General features: G+C 36.8%; 1 protein-coding gene across 4 annotated transcripts; it reads left to right on the forward strand.

Moving 5' to 3' along the window:
* The first annotated feature begins 3,262 nt into the window (after positions 1-3,262).
* LOC122300416 (glyoxysomal fatty acid beta-oxidation multifunctional protein MFP-a-like) lies at positions 3,263-14,032 on the forward strand. 4 transcript variants are annotated; one of them, XR_006240021.1, is made up of 20 exons: positions 3,263-3,555; positions 5,427-5,498; positions 5,580-5,645; positions 5,726-5,785; positions 5,892-5,959; positions 6,199-6,280; positions 7,281-7,336; positions 7,443-7,745; positions 7,831-7,917; positions 8,726-8,900; positions 9,142-9,263; positions 9,363-9,526; positions 9,602-9,856; positions 9,993-10,114; positions 10,235-10,356; positions 10,600-10,748; positions 10,830-10,968; positions 11,353-11,413; positions 13,036-13,093; positions 13,793-14,032. XR_006240021.1 is itself a non-coding variant. In XM_043111053.1 (19 exons), exons 1-18 carry the CDS (start codon positions 3,453-3,455, stop codon positions 11,386-11,388), a joined length of 2,181 nt encoding a protein of 726 aa, XP_042966987.1. In that variant the 5' UTR covers positions 3,263-3,452; the 3' UTR covers positions 11,389-11,413; positions 13,766-14,032. The 4 variants fall into 4 exon arrangements, 3 of the variants coding, with proteins under 3 accessions (XP_042966987.1, XP_042966986.1, XP_042966988.1); XM_043111053.1 differs by lacking the exon at positions 13,036-13,093 and having other exon boundaries at positions 13,766-14,032; XM_043111052.1 differs by lacking the exon at positions 13,036-13,093.
* The last annotated feature ends 3,827 nt before the right edge of the window (positions 14,033-17,859 follow it).

The following is a 17,859-nucleotide window of genomic DNA, read 5'->3' on the forward strand; positions in this document are numbered from 1 at the left end:
ACTGTCGTGGATCATTCTTTACTAAGATTTCATGTTCTCTATTGATTCTTGCCATTTCTTGCATCCTCCAAGCTTCTTCTCGAACCATTCATTTATTTTCATGCTTCTCAGTGGTTGCCAAGGAATTTGCTTGTCGATGGTCTCCAAGAATTCCTACTGTAGCTTATTTTGCTTGTATATCACCTCCTTTATGAGCCTCTGGAAAAAGTACCAATTTCCTCTCTCTTGTATCTTCCTTTCATGAGTTCTTAATCTAATTTTTTTTTCTTTTTTCACTTTCTATTTCTTTTTTGGACGAGCTCACCCAGTTGAGAACGTTAACACATTATGAGCACTAAACCCGCCTCCTCCAATGGGGTTCAGATTCACCATACCTGGAGGCTACCTGGTGTATCTGTGTTTTAAGCTCACGTGGAGATGGCCCTTTGATCACTACCATCCTCATCTACACCATCTCGCTCTTGTACTATATATTGGTCTTTGGCTTGTTTTGTAGATCCAAAACCAAGTCATATGGAAAGGGAACAGAGCATGAATGGGGTAGGAGAAGACAGGAGTAGGGGCTAGGGTTCACGTAGAACTCAGGTTGAAAACTGAACTAGTCAGTTTTGTTTGATGAAGCAACCGAAACGGACCGAAATCATCATTTTTGGTTTGGCAACGGGCCGAAACCAACCGTGTACGGGGGAAAACCGACTTGACGATTGCTAGCCGGTTCACGGTCGGTTTATCTGGCTGGCGAAGGAGAGGGAAAGCTGTGGCTTGTGAGGGTTCGTCGCCTACTAGGAGGTGCTAGAAGGATGAGAGAAATTTTGAAAACTGTGTCGCTGTGGGTGGGTGTTCGTCAGGATGAGATTGGAGAAAGAGAAACGGAGAGAAACGACGCAGAAGAAGAAAATTGGGAGGGGGAGGGGAGAAGACGAAGGGTAAGTTAACCCTAATCAAGAAACGACGCCATTTGATTGAGACCAAACAGTGTTGCTTGCTTTTTTTTTTTTTGTCATACTCATTAAAAAAAAACGATGCCCTTTCATGTGAAACGACGTCGTTTTATATATGAAATATGTAAAAGAAAAAAAATATAACATTACATCGGTAGGTTCTTTGGTTCTCGCCTGGTCCAGGCCTGGACTGAACCTATCGATACTTGATTTTGTATATTTTCAACAACCAGTCGATTGGTTCTCTATCGGTTTCGACTGGTTCTTAATTCGGCCAGTCGGTCTAAGTCTGTGGCAGTTGGTCTGGCTTTTTTTGTACACCCCAACATGGAAGTGAGAGAAGTTAAAATAGACAGATTGTAAATGATGACCTGACATTCATTGGGTTCGATAATATAAAAACCGACTCTTGATTTCAACCTAATTTTATCGGGTTGGATCCAATCATGTAGCACAGGTTGGTCGGTCCATTGAGCTTTTTGCAAAGGCCTAATCTCTAGTGTCTCGTAACTGTTATGTGCATATATCTTTCTATAATAATAAGTGTCTATCCCATTACTACAGAAATAAACAGTAAATTTCTCATTCCATTTTTTTTATCCGTGTGTGTCCGTGTACAAGTAAAAAAACAAAATATCTGTGTCGTACCTAACTCTGTGTGTGAACTGTGAAGAGTGAAGTGCGAAGATCGAACTGAACCCTAGCCCCAATCTCGCATCCACCTGCTACCCTTCCGCATGGCGCCGGCCACCAACAAAACTACAGCACTTACGTGCGATTTTAGCATCAGCACTTACTTCACCGAAAAAAAGAATTGCAGCAATCGATTTGGTGCATCAATTTGCTGGGTGCAAAGCAGTCGACTTGGTCCTTCACCGAAAAAAACCAGTGCAGCACTTACCGACAGTTGAGCAGAACTCCATCCACCTCATCGACAGTCGAGCACCGACAGAACTCTACATACATGTTGATTCGCATTCTCTTCTCACTTCACCGAATATTTAATTTTCATATCTAAGACCACTATTTTTGGTCAATGCGAGATTTGACCTCACATATATACAAAGTATCAAATATATCTGCTTTTATTTTATATCAATGCGGACATAATTCTCCCAAATCCGTCCATCTTCATCTATATTTAAAAATATTAGGAAAAAAAAAATGAAGCATGAACAAATGAAACCCAGCCTTTTTTTTTTTGTTGAGTTCAATCAAACCAAATAACAGTGTACATATTTTCTACTTGTCAGTTGAAAATTACCAATTGAAGAATGGTGGAAGAGAGCTACGACGTTTAAAGGAAGAAGAAGAAAGGAAGTGAACGGCACTGAGAAGGAAAGAGAACGGCGTTGAGAAGGAAAGAAAGAAAAGAAGAAGAAGCCATAAGGCATGCCAAACGACACCGTATGGCCAAGGAGAGAGGGCTGGGTTTCATGGCTCACGGGCTAGGCTGGGTTTCCGAATGGGCTTGGGCCCAAAATGAAGGGAAATCTAACAACAATTTAGTGGGATGTGTTGAAGGCTCACAGGCTGGGCTGGGTTGAAGGTTCACGAGTTGAGTTGGGGCCAAAAGAAAAATAAAATACACTTAATACAGGCCCAGTCTGAAAATAGAAGAGTTTAACAAAAGAAAAATGTACAATAAAAAAATAAATAAGAGTCAAATAAAAACACTACAACTCAATATTAATAAAATAAAATAATTAAATTATAACATTAAACTAATTTAAAGTAAAGATCAATTTAAATGCAAATCAATAATTAATATGAAGGAAACATATCAAAATAAATTTCACAACTTAAAATTCATAAAATAAATTTTTTCACTCCTACAGTTTCTATATTATACATGAAACATTTCAACTTTAAATTATACTAAAATACTAATTATTTTTTTATTTTATTTTTTTTGTAATTAATTATTTACACATTTATTTATTCTCTAATCCCATTAAATATTTAACATATAGGAGCATCTGCCGTTTATAGAGACTGTTACAGTACAAGTTTCAGAAAAATAGTGGATGATTCAACTTGATGCAGATCCAGAAATATTTAATCAGCAGCAACACAAAAATTTCAATATTTTTTCTATTGGCCCTGCGCAATATGGCCGAGAACTACAATAATCATGAAAAAAAATCAAAATACAAAAAAAAACATTTTTATATTTTTATTTTTTTATTTAAATTTACTCTAAACAAATTTTTATATAAGTCAATCAAAAAACACAACTAAACAAACGTGCAAACTTTGGCTTTGGCCTCCACTATATATATAATATGCTTGGTTAGAAAGAAAGAAAGAAAGAAAAAAAAAAGAAAAAAAAAAAAAACAACGCTTTCAACGTCACTCTGTCTGAAGTCAACTCGGACGCGCCAACTCCCCGCGTTGCGTAAGAAGCCCCCGGCAAACCCATCTGAAAGCTACACGCTAGTATTTACTCAAATTCTTCGCCAAGAGAGTGCGACGCGGAGAAGGGAAGACAGATAGTGAAGCATTGACAAAATGGGGAGCGGACCAAAAGGAAGAACTATAATGGAGGTGGGAGCTGACGGGGTGGCTCTTATAACAATAATCAACCCTCCTGTTAATTCCCTCTCCTTTGATGGTACTTTTTCCTTAGTCGCTATCCCCAGATCCTATCCATTTACATTCCTCCCCCCACTACCGACTTCATTGTAAAACCTTAGTTTGTGATTTTGCTTTTAGCCTTTTTTTGCCTCCTGTTTTGACTTTTTGTTTTGCCACAAATATGTGCATGGAGTAATTAGGACTCTTTCTGCTTCTTTTTTTTTTTTTTTTTTTTTTTAATTTTATTTATTTCTATAGTCTTATTATTCATGGAGACAATTGAAACTGCAAGGGTAGTTAGGAGTTTTCAGTGGAGTTCCTATATTGATATTCACTTGACTTCTGATTAAATTTTCCAATTTTTTTTGGCAAACTCTACTGGGGTCGTCGTATATGGGTGCCTTAATTATTATTGTGTTTGAAAATGGCATAATAATTGGTAGTGGGAAACTTGGAGGGCCACTGATTGAGAAATGCAGGATGAAATGCGAAATGTCCCAAACTGTCCTCGGGAACCGACCCGGGGCTGGTGTTTGAACGAGGATTGATGCTTGATTTTGGGAATTTCATTTGTGGGTGGGGGATGATAACTGGATGATATGATATTGCAGCTTGATCAAAAACGCATTCGTATGTGCCGGGTTTTGTTTGTACATAAAAGTGGTTTTTTGGAAGAAAAAATAATTTACTTATTTCCCACTTTAATTGGCTGTTGATAACTTGATACTATTACATCAGTTGAAATATGGCATTAGATATTGTCATGACTAGGTTCTGAAATTAATACTTAAGGGGATATTTGGAAACAATTTCAATCTCATCCCATCTAATCTCATCTCATCCTATCTTCTTTCCTTCCAAAACATCATTACAATTTCAAACTAATCATTATAATTTCTGCGAATTAATTATTGCAATTTTTCCAAAATTTCAAACAAAAAAAGATTCAACATTTTTAACTCCCAAAAAATAATGTAAAAAAATAATATTCTAAAAATATTTTAACTTTATAATATTTTTTATACAACTTTTTTTCTCTCATTTCCCAAAACCCAATAAATATTTAAGTCAAACCATTTTACTACTATTCACAAACCATCTTATTACTATTTACAAAATTCTCATCTCATCAATTTCCCAAGGATCCCCTAAGTTCAGGTGTTTAGGCCTCAACCTCCTATATTTGGTGAATTATGCGGGCAACGGCATGCCTCAATATTTCTTGGAAATAATACATCAAATATATTCATTCCCCATCACAAGTTTATTGGTGAATAATTAGATATTTATAGTTCTAAATGTTTGATTCCTAAGGGGTTTTTCAAGAGGATTGAATTGGGATGGACAAAGTCAGATGAATTCCCAACAACAATTCTCCGACCACAATATAGCTGTTAATTTCCTTGGAAATATTTTTGTTGGAACAAAGCTCCTACACATCATAGTGATGGATTAGTGTTGTATGTGCAAGGAAAAGTGGTGAATTGCTTCACTGCAATGTGCATTCTACATTTTTAGAGTTTATGATTCTTGTGTCTCTCCTCTCCCCTAATTGGTTGTACCCCTCTGTGCTTTTAATAAAATTCAACTTATTTATTGACAAAAGAATTGAAGTCACATTGGAGCAACATAATCTGGCCTCCATGTACCCCATTTCCTGTCATTAGCTCATTTCCAAGAAAAAAAAAAAAAAAAAAAACAGAATTGAAGCCACATCGGAGCATTATAATGCTGCCTCCATCACCCCATTTTCTCCCTAGTTTGAGTAGGTGTAGGGTAAGAACAGAACAAACTTTTGTGTTTCAGTAGTATTATTGCTAAACAATAATCTTGCGTTGTCTTCACAATGCTATTGAATTTTTAATTAGCCTGATAAAGTAATGTAATCTCTCTCTGTCTCTTTCTCAGTGTTACGCAGCTTAAAAGACAGTTATGAGCAGGCACTAAGAAGGGATGATGTGAAGGCAATCGTCATTACAGGTGAGTATGAGAATATATAAATCTCTCTTTGTTGAGCATTGGTGTTGTTTGAGATATGAAGCTAATATCTTATGTGAGCAGGTGAAAAGGGCAAGTTTTCTGGTGGCTTTGATATTGCAGCTTTTGGGGGAATTCAGAGGGGATTGAGTACGTTAGCCATTTTTTTGTCTCGTATTCCACTAATTATCTCTTGTTTGCGGAAATGAAGTTTCATTATGTTTTATCAGGGGAGAGAGAAGAAAAGCCTGGCTATCTATCTATAGAGATTATCACTGACACTTTTGAAGGTATATATTTGGATTTTTTTCTCAGTCCTCATACTTTAATAGTTGCTCTTCCAAGACAGTGCTTGATAATTTTTTCTACCATTTGATCACCTGCTTTGTTTTTCAGCCGCAAGAAAGCCTTCTGTTGCTGCCATTGATGGCCTTGCCTTAGGTGGAGGATTAGAGGTTGCAATGGTATGAATTGCCATTTCTCTTGAAAAGGGACCTTCTCAATTAAACTTTTGAGTAATGTTAGGTACATGTCATTTGTAAAAAAGTGGGTCCCACTAATAAAGAATAGTTTTTTTTTTAAACTTTTTTAAGGTGGGGTCCACTTTTTTATAAGGGCTTCTATGGGGCTTGTCTATTTGGGGCCTGTACAAATCATTTCTCTAAACTTTTGCATATCAGATTTTCTCATTTTTCTCTTCTAGGCATGCCATGCTAGAATATCAACACCTACTGCACAATTAGGGTTGCCTGAACTTCAGCTTGGAATAATTCCTGGATTTGGAGGTAAGGCTACATCATCCTTGCTTTTAATGAGTACCAATGATGGAATCTTTATGTTTTTAATGTGCTTAAGTGGGCTTTTCTGATGAGCATAAGGTTGATATACATAATGTACTATCATCTTAAGTACCACATTAGTTGTTCTATGTTCGAATCAGAACTATGTCATTATTGTTTTCCAATGTCTTATGTTATGCAGTGTGGGTATATTCAAAGAAAGGATACACGCTACATATATATATATATATATATATTTATCAAAATCTAGATAGTTGATTTTATTATTTGTATTGCTATTCCAACACGTGGAAGAGATTTTAGATGGTGTTACTTTTAATGTGCACCTTTGTAGGGTTGTCGAGTTGGCACATAGGAAGTTATTTAAAGGACAATGTTCTAGGGCTGTCGAATGTTACTTAGAGGAAAACATGAGATGGCTTATTCAGAGAAAAAAAAAGAATGTATACACAAGAAAATGTGAGATGGCTAATTAAGGCATTGCCCAAGTACACAATAAGTATACACAAGAAAACACCTAATTACAAACTTGGAACTAGAAAATGATACAAGAAAGTCATGAGTGCCAGTTCTGTTCAGTGCAATAGCAGAAAACCAAACATAAATACATACAAACATAGTCGTGCAAGAAATATTTATTCAATAATCGTTATATGTTCCATCGAGCTTGGTCATGCTATTTTAAATAATAAGCACAATGTTCTCTGATTGCTTCTTCTGAAGGCTCTGCCGATTTACATCTGATGGGAAGATCCTTTTAAAGCATCGGTCATAATCATAAACTAGACCTTCTGGATGAAAATAGAATTGACGAATGGTGCTGCCAGTTTGTATGATGGTAGACTTCATTTTGGAAATTAGATTTTGATACGCTCTTTAATTACATAAAAAAAATGAAGGGAATAATAAACATATAGAGAAGTCTTTGATGAAATTCTCTGTCATTACTACTCACATTTTGTCACATACTCTTGATATGGCTCAGGAACACAACGGCTTCCACGTCTTGTTGGCCTCTCAAAAGCTCTTGAAATGTTGCTGGTATGTTTTAATTAGTATTTTCTTTTTCTCAACTCTATTGATTTGATTGATGGCCTCTTAAAGTATAGTAATCTCTCTCTAACCCCCTGGGTGCGTGCATGAATAGATGTCTAAGCCAGTCCAAGGGCAGGAAGCCTATACTTTGGGTCTCGTGGATGCCATTGTTTCACCTGATGAGTTGGTAAATACTGCACGCCAGTGGGCCTTGGATATATTGGACCATAGAAGACCATGGGCTGCTAGTCTTTACAAGACTGACAAGATAGAGCCCCTTCGAGAAGCAAGGGAAATACTTACGTTTGCAAGAGCTCAGGTCCAGAAACAGGCTCCCAATCTCAAACATCCATTGCTTTGCATTGATATCATCGAAGAGGGTATAGTTTCCGGTCCTCGGGCTGGACTTTGGAAGGTCCTTATCTGTCTCTATCATTCTATGACTTCCCTTCAAAAAGCAGTGACATGCAACTGCTTGATGTTTTGTCTGATAATGGCAGGAGGCTGAAGCTAGTCGAGCGCTTCTGCATTCTGACACTTCCAAGAGTTTGGTCCATATCTTCTTTGCTCAACGTCGAACGTCAAAGGTTTGAAAATGAAGTTTTTATTTCCAGAGCCTGTTTGATCCAAATGTCAAGAAAAGCCTTGCTGATTTAATAACGAGATCTACTTATAGTCAATTTAATTTGGACTTAATTCTTCTATAGTTGAAACTTGTTTGTGGATGTTTACTGAATTTAAGGGATTTTTTCAGACAGACGGCTGGTTATTATAATTTATTGGTTTAGATTTTGAATAAAGTTTTCACTACATATCTAGATGAATTAAGTTTATAGCAGTTTGATTTGGTTGGGAGCCATGTTGGGTAGTAGAATGTTATGTATAAGGATATTTCTCCCAATTGCAAAGAGCTCTGCCGTTTATGATTCTGCTTGTGTACCGATAAAAAAAAAAGAAAAAAAAGGAGATTCTGCTCGTGTGTAGTTTAGCTGTCATTTAGTGGACAGCCCAACCTGGGTTGTTAAACTTTGTTGCTTGGGTAAATATTAATCATATTTGTGTTTCCAAAGAAACTTGTGCTGAGCATGAGAATAAATAATTGTAGGTTCAGCTTCATGTTTTAGAGATTTGTTGAAGATTGGTAGTTCTGATCCTTGTATCTCGTAAATCTGGATCTTGGATAAACCCATTCATTTATTTATCTTATAGTCTTGTTCAATCATAACTTTTGGTCGTTCATTCTTTTCTCAAATGCAATGTCTTATTAATTCTGTCTTATGTCATTGAATATTTCGGTTACACTATGACATTACAAATTTGATTCTGCTTACTTTTGACCTACATATCTTCTAGTTTTTGCTTTTCTAAGATCATCTCTTCTCATACATTAAACAGGTACCTGGGGTTACTGATATTGGTTTAGTGCCAAGACGAGTAAATAAGGTTGCTATTGTTGGTGGAGGGCTAATGGGCTCTGGCATAGCAACGGCATTGATTCTTCGTAATTATCCAGTCATCCTTAAAGAAGTAAATGATAAGTTCTTGCAGGCTGGGATTGGTAGAGTGAGAGGTGAGGCTAGAATTCCATACAAAGTTTATAGTTTCTAATAAGTTCCTGTAGCTGAAATTTTCAGTTTGACTTTTGTTTCCAAAAGTTTTATAGTTTTCCTGCTTCGTTTACTTCCGGGAAAAAGTATTCCTCTTTAGTTTGTCTGGTTAAATAGCTTCTACTCTGGTAGGCACAAATCTCGCATTGGTCTTTGTATTTAAAATGTTAAATTACTTCTTGTAATATATTCCTTTTCATCCAGCCAATTTGCAAAGCCACGTGAAGAAAGGGAAAATGTCTCAAGAGAAGTTTGAGAAAACCTTCTCTCTTCTCAAAGGTGTTCTTGACTATGAAAGGTTTAAAGATGTGGACATAGTGATTGAGGTAGTCCACAATGCATTGGTTTACCTTTGTCATTGTCCTTTTTTATTCAGAAACTGAGGAAAAAAGGTGTTGAGTCTTTGTTGTTGATACATGGAACAGGCTGTTATTGAGAATCTTTCTCTGAAGCAACAAATTTTTGCTGATCTTGAAAAGTATTGCCCACCACATTGCATACTTGCAAGTAACACCTCAACAATTGACTTGAACCTGATTGGAGAAAAGACAAGATCCCAAAATCGGATTGTTGGAGCTCATTTCTTTAGGTAACCAGATTTACAGCTATTCTTCCTGTCTGAAACTTTGTTTTGCTCAACCATTTAGTTATTCTTTTAATGCAGCCCGGCTCATGTCATGCCACTTCTGGAAATTGTTCGTACTGAGCAGACATCTCCCCAAGTGATTGTTGATTTGCTAGATGTTGGTAAAAAGATTAATAAGACTCCAGTGGTGGTTGGGAATTGTGCTGGCTTTGCTGTCAACAGGATGTTCTTCCCTTATTCAGAAGCTGCTATTTTGCTTGTGGAGCGTGGTACAGATCCCTATCAAATTGATCGGGCAAGTACCAAGTTTGGAATGCCAATGGGGCCGTTCAGGTAAAATGAGAGCGAAATTAGTACCAGTCATCTCGACCCCTTTGTTGCTTCTTGATCTAGTTTCTTGCATTTAACTGGCTTTTATATTTTACCTATCCAAAAAGAGAGGCTTTTATATTTAATTCTGTCCATGCAGATTGGCTGACCTGGTTGGTTTTGGTGTTGCAATTGCAAGTGGCATGCAATATGCTGAGCATTTTCCTGAGAGAACTTATAAATCCATGCTTGTTCCACTTATGCAGGAGGATAAGAGAGCAGGTAATTTTATTTATTTTTAATGAGAAGTGAAAGATCAAGTGGTTAACGTGTTCATTTTAATATATCAAATTCTATATGGAGCTTTAAATATTTCTTTGTTTACCGTGCACTCTTTTCCAGGTGAGACTAGTCGCCAAGGGTTCTATATATATGGCAAGAACCGCAAAGCTAGCCCAGATCCTGAATTATATAAATATATTGAGAAGTCAAGGAGCATTTCTGGGGTAACCATTGACCCTAAGGTCTCTCTCTCTCTCACTCAATTACTCATACCTATACTTACACACCCATACACATTTTATTATTACATATCCTAGATTTGGTGACTCACCTGATTTACTATTCTGTGGGTTGTTATGAGATCTAATGCTGCAATAGTAAACCTCAAATGGTGCACTTCTGAAACATATAATATAAATCGTGCAATATAGAAGTCACCCGTCTCCCTGATTTTTTATTTTTTTTCAATTTGAACTTGTCCACAGGTAGTGAAGTTATCAGACAACGAAATTGTGGAGATGATATTCTTCCCTGTGGTGAATGAGGCCTGTCGAGTACTGGCTGAGGGTATTGCAGTCAAAGCAGCAGACCTTGACATAGCTGCTGTTATGGGAATGGGTTTCCCACCTTACAGGTTTGTAAATCTCATCGATTTTGAATCAGTTGTTCTCAACACCGCAAGTCTTGCTAAACCTGTTGGGGCACATTTGATCAGGGGAGGTATAATGTTCTGGGCTGATTCTCTTGGATCCACTTACATTTATTCAAGATTGGAGGAATGGTCAAAGATGTATGGAGAATTCTTCAAGCCATGTGCCTATTTGGCTGAAAGAGCTTCCAAGGGTGCTCCTCTGGTGAGAATCTGAGACCCAATTGTCTATCCTCTAAATATATATATTTTTTTTTTTCAAAAAAATCAGGTTACAAGAAGTAGAATAATTTACAAGAAGTGAATCCGTGGCTTTAGGGGCTTAGGATTGCCTATATATATATATATTTTTTTTTCTCAAAAAAAAAAGGATTGCCTATATTTTTCATATAGATTCCTGATGTAAATTCCACGATTGGGGAACTCTTCTGTTTCGTACTTAATTCTGGGATTAAAGAATAGCAAACTAGTCCACTTTCATGCCACAAAGCACATTAGATAATGGAAGAGTTCCCTTGGTAACCTCATGGCTGCCCCTTGCTCACTCTTATTGCCTCTCTCTAATGGTTCTTGCTCTGTTTCCTTGCAGAGTTCTCCAGTGGAGCAAGCAACATCTCGTTTGTAGGATCGATTTGCTTTGTACATGCCTGGTAAAGAATTTCCTTATTATCATAATCCTTTTCTAATGAGCTAAATAATGTGTACAAACGTTTTTGAGTAATGTTACTCTTCACCTTGAATTTGTTAATCTTTAGTCAATCCGACAAATTTGAGGTTGCTTTTTCGATCTCAACCACTTTATAAAAAATTACTTAGAATTTGATTGAGAATGACAAAACCTAGACGAAGAATATCATTTCTCGTACTCTTTGCAAGATCTATTATTATTATTACTATTAGAGAAATGATTTGTACAAGCTTCCCATATGCTCATCAACTATCCCAAATGCACTTAATCCATGATGTTTTAAGTACGCTCGTTACTTTATCCCGATTTAGATATATCAAGTTCATGTTTATTCGGATTTAGATATTCATTCACCTCCTAGCATTGCCTTCACACAGTGTAGCTCTTGCAATTTATTTTAAAGAGTCTATCTTCATCAGTTATTTTTAACTTTTCCTACCATACACTTTTAAAAGAGTTTGTTGCTTACAAGTTGGTCTGTAAATACCCAATTTGTTAAAATACTCGTTATTGTCATTAAAAAAATTATTAGTTTTTACATACTAATTAATATGGAAGATTTCACATTGGTTATCTTAGCATGTCCCATGGGTCACAAACTGAGTATATATACATATAGCAAATAGATGTTTTCCTTTTAAAAGGCCTAACATATAACGCATCTACTCAAATTTTTAATCTATTAGTTGAGAATCGCATGTGCAATTTCTTGATTCCCCATGAGAAATATGTCAAATTTAATTGAACAAATAAATGCTAAAAAATCATAATATGCATGTCTATAATGGTCTAACAATAACCTATGTCAAAGTGAAAACCATTGTTTAGAAAGATGGGAAAATGAAGATAGGATGGGGAAAAAGGAGATGGTCCAAAAAATGCAATATGATGGAAAAATGTAATAGAACGAAAAACTGCAACAAGACTGGAAATGAAGATAGGACAGAAAAATACAATAGGGAGGAAAAATGCAATTGAATGGAAAAATGTCATAGGATGGGAAAATGAAGATATGGTGGAAAAATGCGATATGTAACACCCTGAACCTTCAAGTTTCTAAATTAGAAAAGTTAGGGTTATACTAGAATTAGGACATATTTTTAGAAAGCAAATTTGGACTAAGCCCAACAACTGGGGCCCAAGCCCATTATGGCTGATCCCACTAGGACAAGTGAGGGTGGGCAAGCCCAAAGCACCATGCTTGCCCAAGGCCATTGAAGAGCCCACGGGATTAAGCCCTCTAGGTAAGTAGAAAAACCTACTTCAACTACAACTCCTAATCCAAACATAACTTCTAATTCAAGCACAACTCCTAGTATGATATAAGCATGAAACCAAGTATGTCAAAAACCCTAAACCCGAGTATGTCGCAAGCTCAAGGTCAAGTATGCCACAAGCACAAAAACCAAGTATAATATAAGCATGAAACCTAGCATGACATAGCATTGCACCAAGTTAACATAGTTATAGGTGAGGAATAGGGAAAACCAAGAGATTTAGACAAACCGAGAAGTCCATGTGTGAAACATATCACACATAGTGATAAGGATTTCGAAAGTTACACGATTGCTTAAACCATTACAGGTTCAGTTGGCAGGTTTGGAGAAATGCACCATTAGCTTAAATTTGCATAAGGATTGAGGTAAGTGATTATGATTATGTTCTTCTACAAATCTCTTTATGGTAAACTATATCTTTTTCAAATGTTTATATTTAATAAATGTTTTCAAAAGTATATATGTCTGTATCATCCCTTCATTGATAGCCCCTTTTCACAAATCCTATGAATGATGAAAGATGCTTTATGATTTAAGAACTGCATGGCTGATGTGTGACTGAATACTAAATTGTAAATAAAAGAGAAAGAATGTATGACTGCATGTGTTCGGTGAGATTAATGAATGACCAAATGAGGATGAGGATGGTACCATGAGGTTGAAACGGATGACAATGTCGGAATGTATCACTGGTGGTGCACCTAGTGATAACCCATTCCTAAGGTTCTTCTATTCTGCTAGCTACGTTTAGAACCATTGATCATAAGGGTTGCCACACGGGGGTTAAAAGTGTGTAAAAAGCTACTAAAGATGATGTTAAGGTAACGAAAGATTAATGATTAAGGAAATAAATGCTTATGCTTTGAGGATGAGCTAAAAGGATTTTTTTTTTTTTTAATGCTTTAAGATTAATGTATTATGTATGCTTAAAGGTGAGTGTTTTTATTAAAAGAAGGATGACTTTTAAATGAAAACCTTATGTTTATATTATGTTTTATGCATGATGATGTTCTTATTGAGTATTTGATTTATTTTAGTTGTTTTAAAATGTTTTCCCACCCTAGGTGAGAAAGACTGAGGATGTTGCAGGCAGGGATGCTGTTCAGGAGGTTGACATTGACAATGAGGCTTAAGACTTAGGAAGATAATTTAGATTTTTATCTTTACTATTAAATGATTTCCATTTCCGCAATGCATAGTACAAGTTAAACTATTATATAGTAAGTGTTATTGACCAAATTGTTTATTTTGAGAGATTCCTTTTATTAAAGTATTTAATGAGACTTTTATTATGAGATCTTTTATATATGGCGTAAAAATGTATGTTTTAAGGTTATAGTATCCGTTTACTCTAACTTTGAAAGTCTTAAGAGGGTTGAGGTATTACACAATAGAACAAAAAAATGTAATAGGATGAAAAGATAGGATCAACAAATTCAAGAGGACGAAAAATGAAGATATGATGAGATAGGACCCAAAAAATGTAACAGGTCGGGAAAATGAAGAGAGGACCAAAAAATTCCATAGGATGCAAATTTACAATAAACACAAAAATCCAATAGGATGGAAAAATGCCATTAGACGAAAAAAATGAAAATAGGATTGAAAAAGAAGATAGGATCGAAAAATGAAGATAGGACAAACATCTGTAATAGGACAGGCAAATGAAGATAAGACGGAGAAATGCAATTAGAGGGTGGTGCAAGCACTTTGCCTCCAGAGGTATGAGCACTTGGATACCTAGGGTGCTTGCCTGAGATATGAGCACTTTTTCTCCTAGGGTGTTCAAACCTGCTCACCTAGGGTATGAGCGCTTTGCTTCTCGTGGTGCTCGACTAGGGTTCGAGCATTTTGCTTCTTTTGGTATTCAACCAGATTTTGAGCACTTTATCTTTAGCAATGCTTGCCTTGGTGCGAGCAACTCGCCTTCCAAGGTGCTCAACTTGGTACGAGCACCTCGCTTGCTAGGGTGCTCACCTTGGGTACGAGGACTTTGCATATTTAGAAGCCAAGCTCCCACATGATGCCGCATTGCTTGCTCTGAGATTCGAGCACTATGTGATCATCCTAGGATTTTGCATATTTGGGAGCCAAGCTCTCATGTGATTCCACTTTGCTTGCCTTGGGGTTCGAGCACTCGGTGCTCGCCCAAGGGCCTGAAAACTGATGAAATTGCTTGGATCATATGGTCCTTTCCTCCCATGTGCTCACGCCAACCATAGGAATGAACGTAAGCAAAGTGCTCAAAATGTCGGTGGGGTCAATGACGAGGTAAATGACTGCATGTAAAATTGGGACATACTCAGATGACAAGACAAAAGAATGAACGTAAAGAAGGGCTTGACGATAGGGGTGTCAATGCTACGTAATACAAATAATTAATAATAAGAGTATTTTAGTATGCAAAACTACAAGAAAAATATGAATTTTGAGACTAAAATCGCTCTTTTATCGTTAAGTATAGAAATAAATTCTCATTTTTATTACCTACTTTCGCAAAAAGTAATAAAACAACACATGATTATTTAAACTCTACTAACTTATTCACAACTAAAGAAAACAAAGGAAGCTAGAGAGTGGCTTCCAGAAATGGACGTCTTTGAGGGCCACAACTCAAACGAGGCCTTTGAAAAAATTAAAAGGAAAGAAAAGAAGGGCAAGATGTCGGGCGTCGGCAATGAACAAGTCCCTGTAATTGCAAAGTCAAGTGTCCAAACATATTTTCCATCTTTTTGTTATAATTATTATTCTACACACAACCAGTCACTCTCTCCATCTCTCTCAACACTCTTTTTTATTTGTTTTTTTCTTCTTCTTTTTATTTTTTTATTTATCAAAGATGCATTAAAATTAAATTACGAATATAAAAATTGAGGGGATGGGATACCCCAAACAAAAGTGATCTCATTATAATGATAACAGTGCTACGAGGGAGAGAATAAAATAAAAAAAGAAAGGAATAATGAACCATAGGTTTGTTAGCCAAGGAGGGAACTACCAAAGGTACATGGTTTGCTTTGATTTAACATGCAAGTGAATCAAGTGATTATAACTGTTCGTCCTGGTACCTTTCGTAGGAGAGCTATACTTCCACCATCTCTATGTTCTTGTTCGGAGAGAGCAAGAACATAGTGGAGCAACTAGAGACAAAAAGCCCGATTAGTGCATGGGCTTGAAGAATCCCAGCCACTGTATCAACCCATGAGGGCTATTTGTCGAGGGGAATAAAGTGTGGTTAAGTGCATTTTAAAGATCTTAATCCAAGAAATTCGTCGGTGCCACACATATGGTCGTTGGAGTAGAGGAATCATGGCGGTGTGTGGACCTTACATCCGGCGTGTACGGTGTGTGAGCCACACGTACTTGTTCGATAACGGTAGTTCTTGGCCCATCTTGTATATTGATGTCTAGCTTAATGCGCTGCGGTGGTGTGGGGCGTGTATTCTTTTGGTGTAGGCAGTGATGAGGCTACATGGGGGCCACAGGTCCCCAAAAATGTTGATTAAATTTCTATTTGTAAGGTAGGAAACTGCCTGCCTCAAATCATTTACGTGGGTATCGGTATGGCCACAAACTCAACAATAAAAAGTAATTATCATAACCTGTGGGCCTCAACTCTAAACAGTGGGGTGTTTAAAAGTAAAGTGGGATGTAAGGTTGGCCCAACTTTTACATACAAGTTTGAAAAAGTTTAAAAACAAGTGTGTGTTGCAGCAGTGTGGGCTCCGATTATATTCTCTTGGACCGAGTCCTTCATAAATTTTGGGCTGCACTCTTTTGTGGAATTCACTGCACGAGTACAAGTTTTTAAATTCGAAGTTACGGTGATTGAATCATATAATTTTTTTTTACATATTTTATTAGTTGGTAAGACTCTTTTTATGGATTTTGTTTGTATTCACGTAATCTTTACAATGAGTACTTACTTTTTAGTTAACATTTCTAATCTATATCTATTGGTGAATTGGTTACCATTTGGTATCTAAGGCTCATTCCAAAAAAGGAGTTTCATTAAAAAGGAAGTAAGAGAGGAAGACAAGGGAACAAGGATGGGACAAGAGGCGGGAGGGAGTTAGGGGAAGTAAGAGGAAAAGAGGAAAGTGATGTTAAAAATGATGGAAAAAGAGAGAGAAGGGAGGTTAAGCATGCAAAGGGGGCAGCAAGGTGACATAAAGTAACTACTAATAGGGTCTTAATAAAAATGGATGTTAGATAAGATATAGGGGGCTTCAGAGTGACTAAGGGAGATAGCTTCTTCAACCTCCTGACGAAACCTTCAATTTTATTATTTTTCTCTAGGCAGTAAGGGTCATTGACCCATGTAAACAATGAGCTATGAGAGACTATATACACAATTTATATTATATTTTCCTTTCAAACGACCCGTGGATGTAAGTCATGTGCCAAACTACGTAAATCTGTATCTTATTTTCCATTTATGTTTTCTATGTTTATTTCCTATTTACTGAGATAGATGTATGTATGGATATTGTATCGCTACTGCAGACCACAATTAGGGATTTCAAACTATGCTGACCAACACCTGAATTGTCATTGTAGACTAGGAATGACTTTTTCTCCCTTTCCAACCTGTTCCTACAAAACAAGACTTAATAGTTGGCTCCGACTGTAGAATACGATTATTTTCCACACCGAAAGTAGGAGAAACATGATTTTTTGGTGTACAAAATCATCCATGAATGAGCAGATAAAATTCCTATAATACAAGTGTTCTGAACTTTCCAATTCTCATTTTTACTAATGCTACTATTGTGAAATCAAAGGGCAAGTACCCATGTCCGAGTATATACTATGCACTTAAAGTACATAGCATCCCAACGACATACTATGTATAGTACGTGGGTAGAGGCTAGGCATGCACTGTGCATTTAAAGTGCATAGTTCATGTGAGCACCATCTTGACCACTCATGGCATGCACAGTGCAACACAAGTGCACATTGTCATGCACCCAGGAAGACACCACCCACTCATTGTGGGATCGACAAGGGTGCCAACGACCACCACCTTCTGTCTCTACTAGGGTGGTTCCCATCCATAGGGGCCATGCATGGCGTGCATAGTGCATGCTGCGGGTGCACGCTGTCGTGCACCTAGGAAGCTGTCACCCAT

Source organism: Carya illinoinensis, chromosome 2 (assembly GCF_018687715.1).
Source record: "Carya illinoinensis cultivar Pawnee chromosome 2, C.illinoinensisPawnee_v1, whole genome shotgun sequence".
Lineage (NCBI taxonomy): Eukaryota > Viridiplantae > Streptophyta > Magnoliopsida > Fagales > Juglandaceae > Carya > Carya illinoinensis.

Bases quoted from the DNA above. Each gene is read 5' to 3' on its own strand.
- LOC122300416 (XM_043111053.1), top strand. From the start codon at position 3,453: ATGGGGAGCGGACCAAAAGGAAGAACTATAATGGAGGTGGGAGCTGAC. The intron at 5,960-6,198 runs GTATGAATTGCC...TTTCTCTTCTAG, and splicing joins GAGGATTAGAGGTTGCAATG to GCATGCCATGCTAGAATATC. The intron at 6,281-7,280 runs GTAAGGCTACAT...GATATGGCTCAG, and splicing joins AATAATTCCTGGATTTGGAG to GAACACAACGGCTTCCACGT.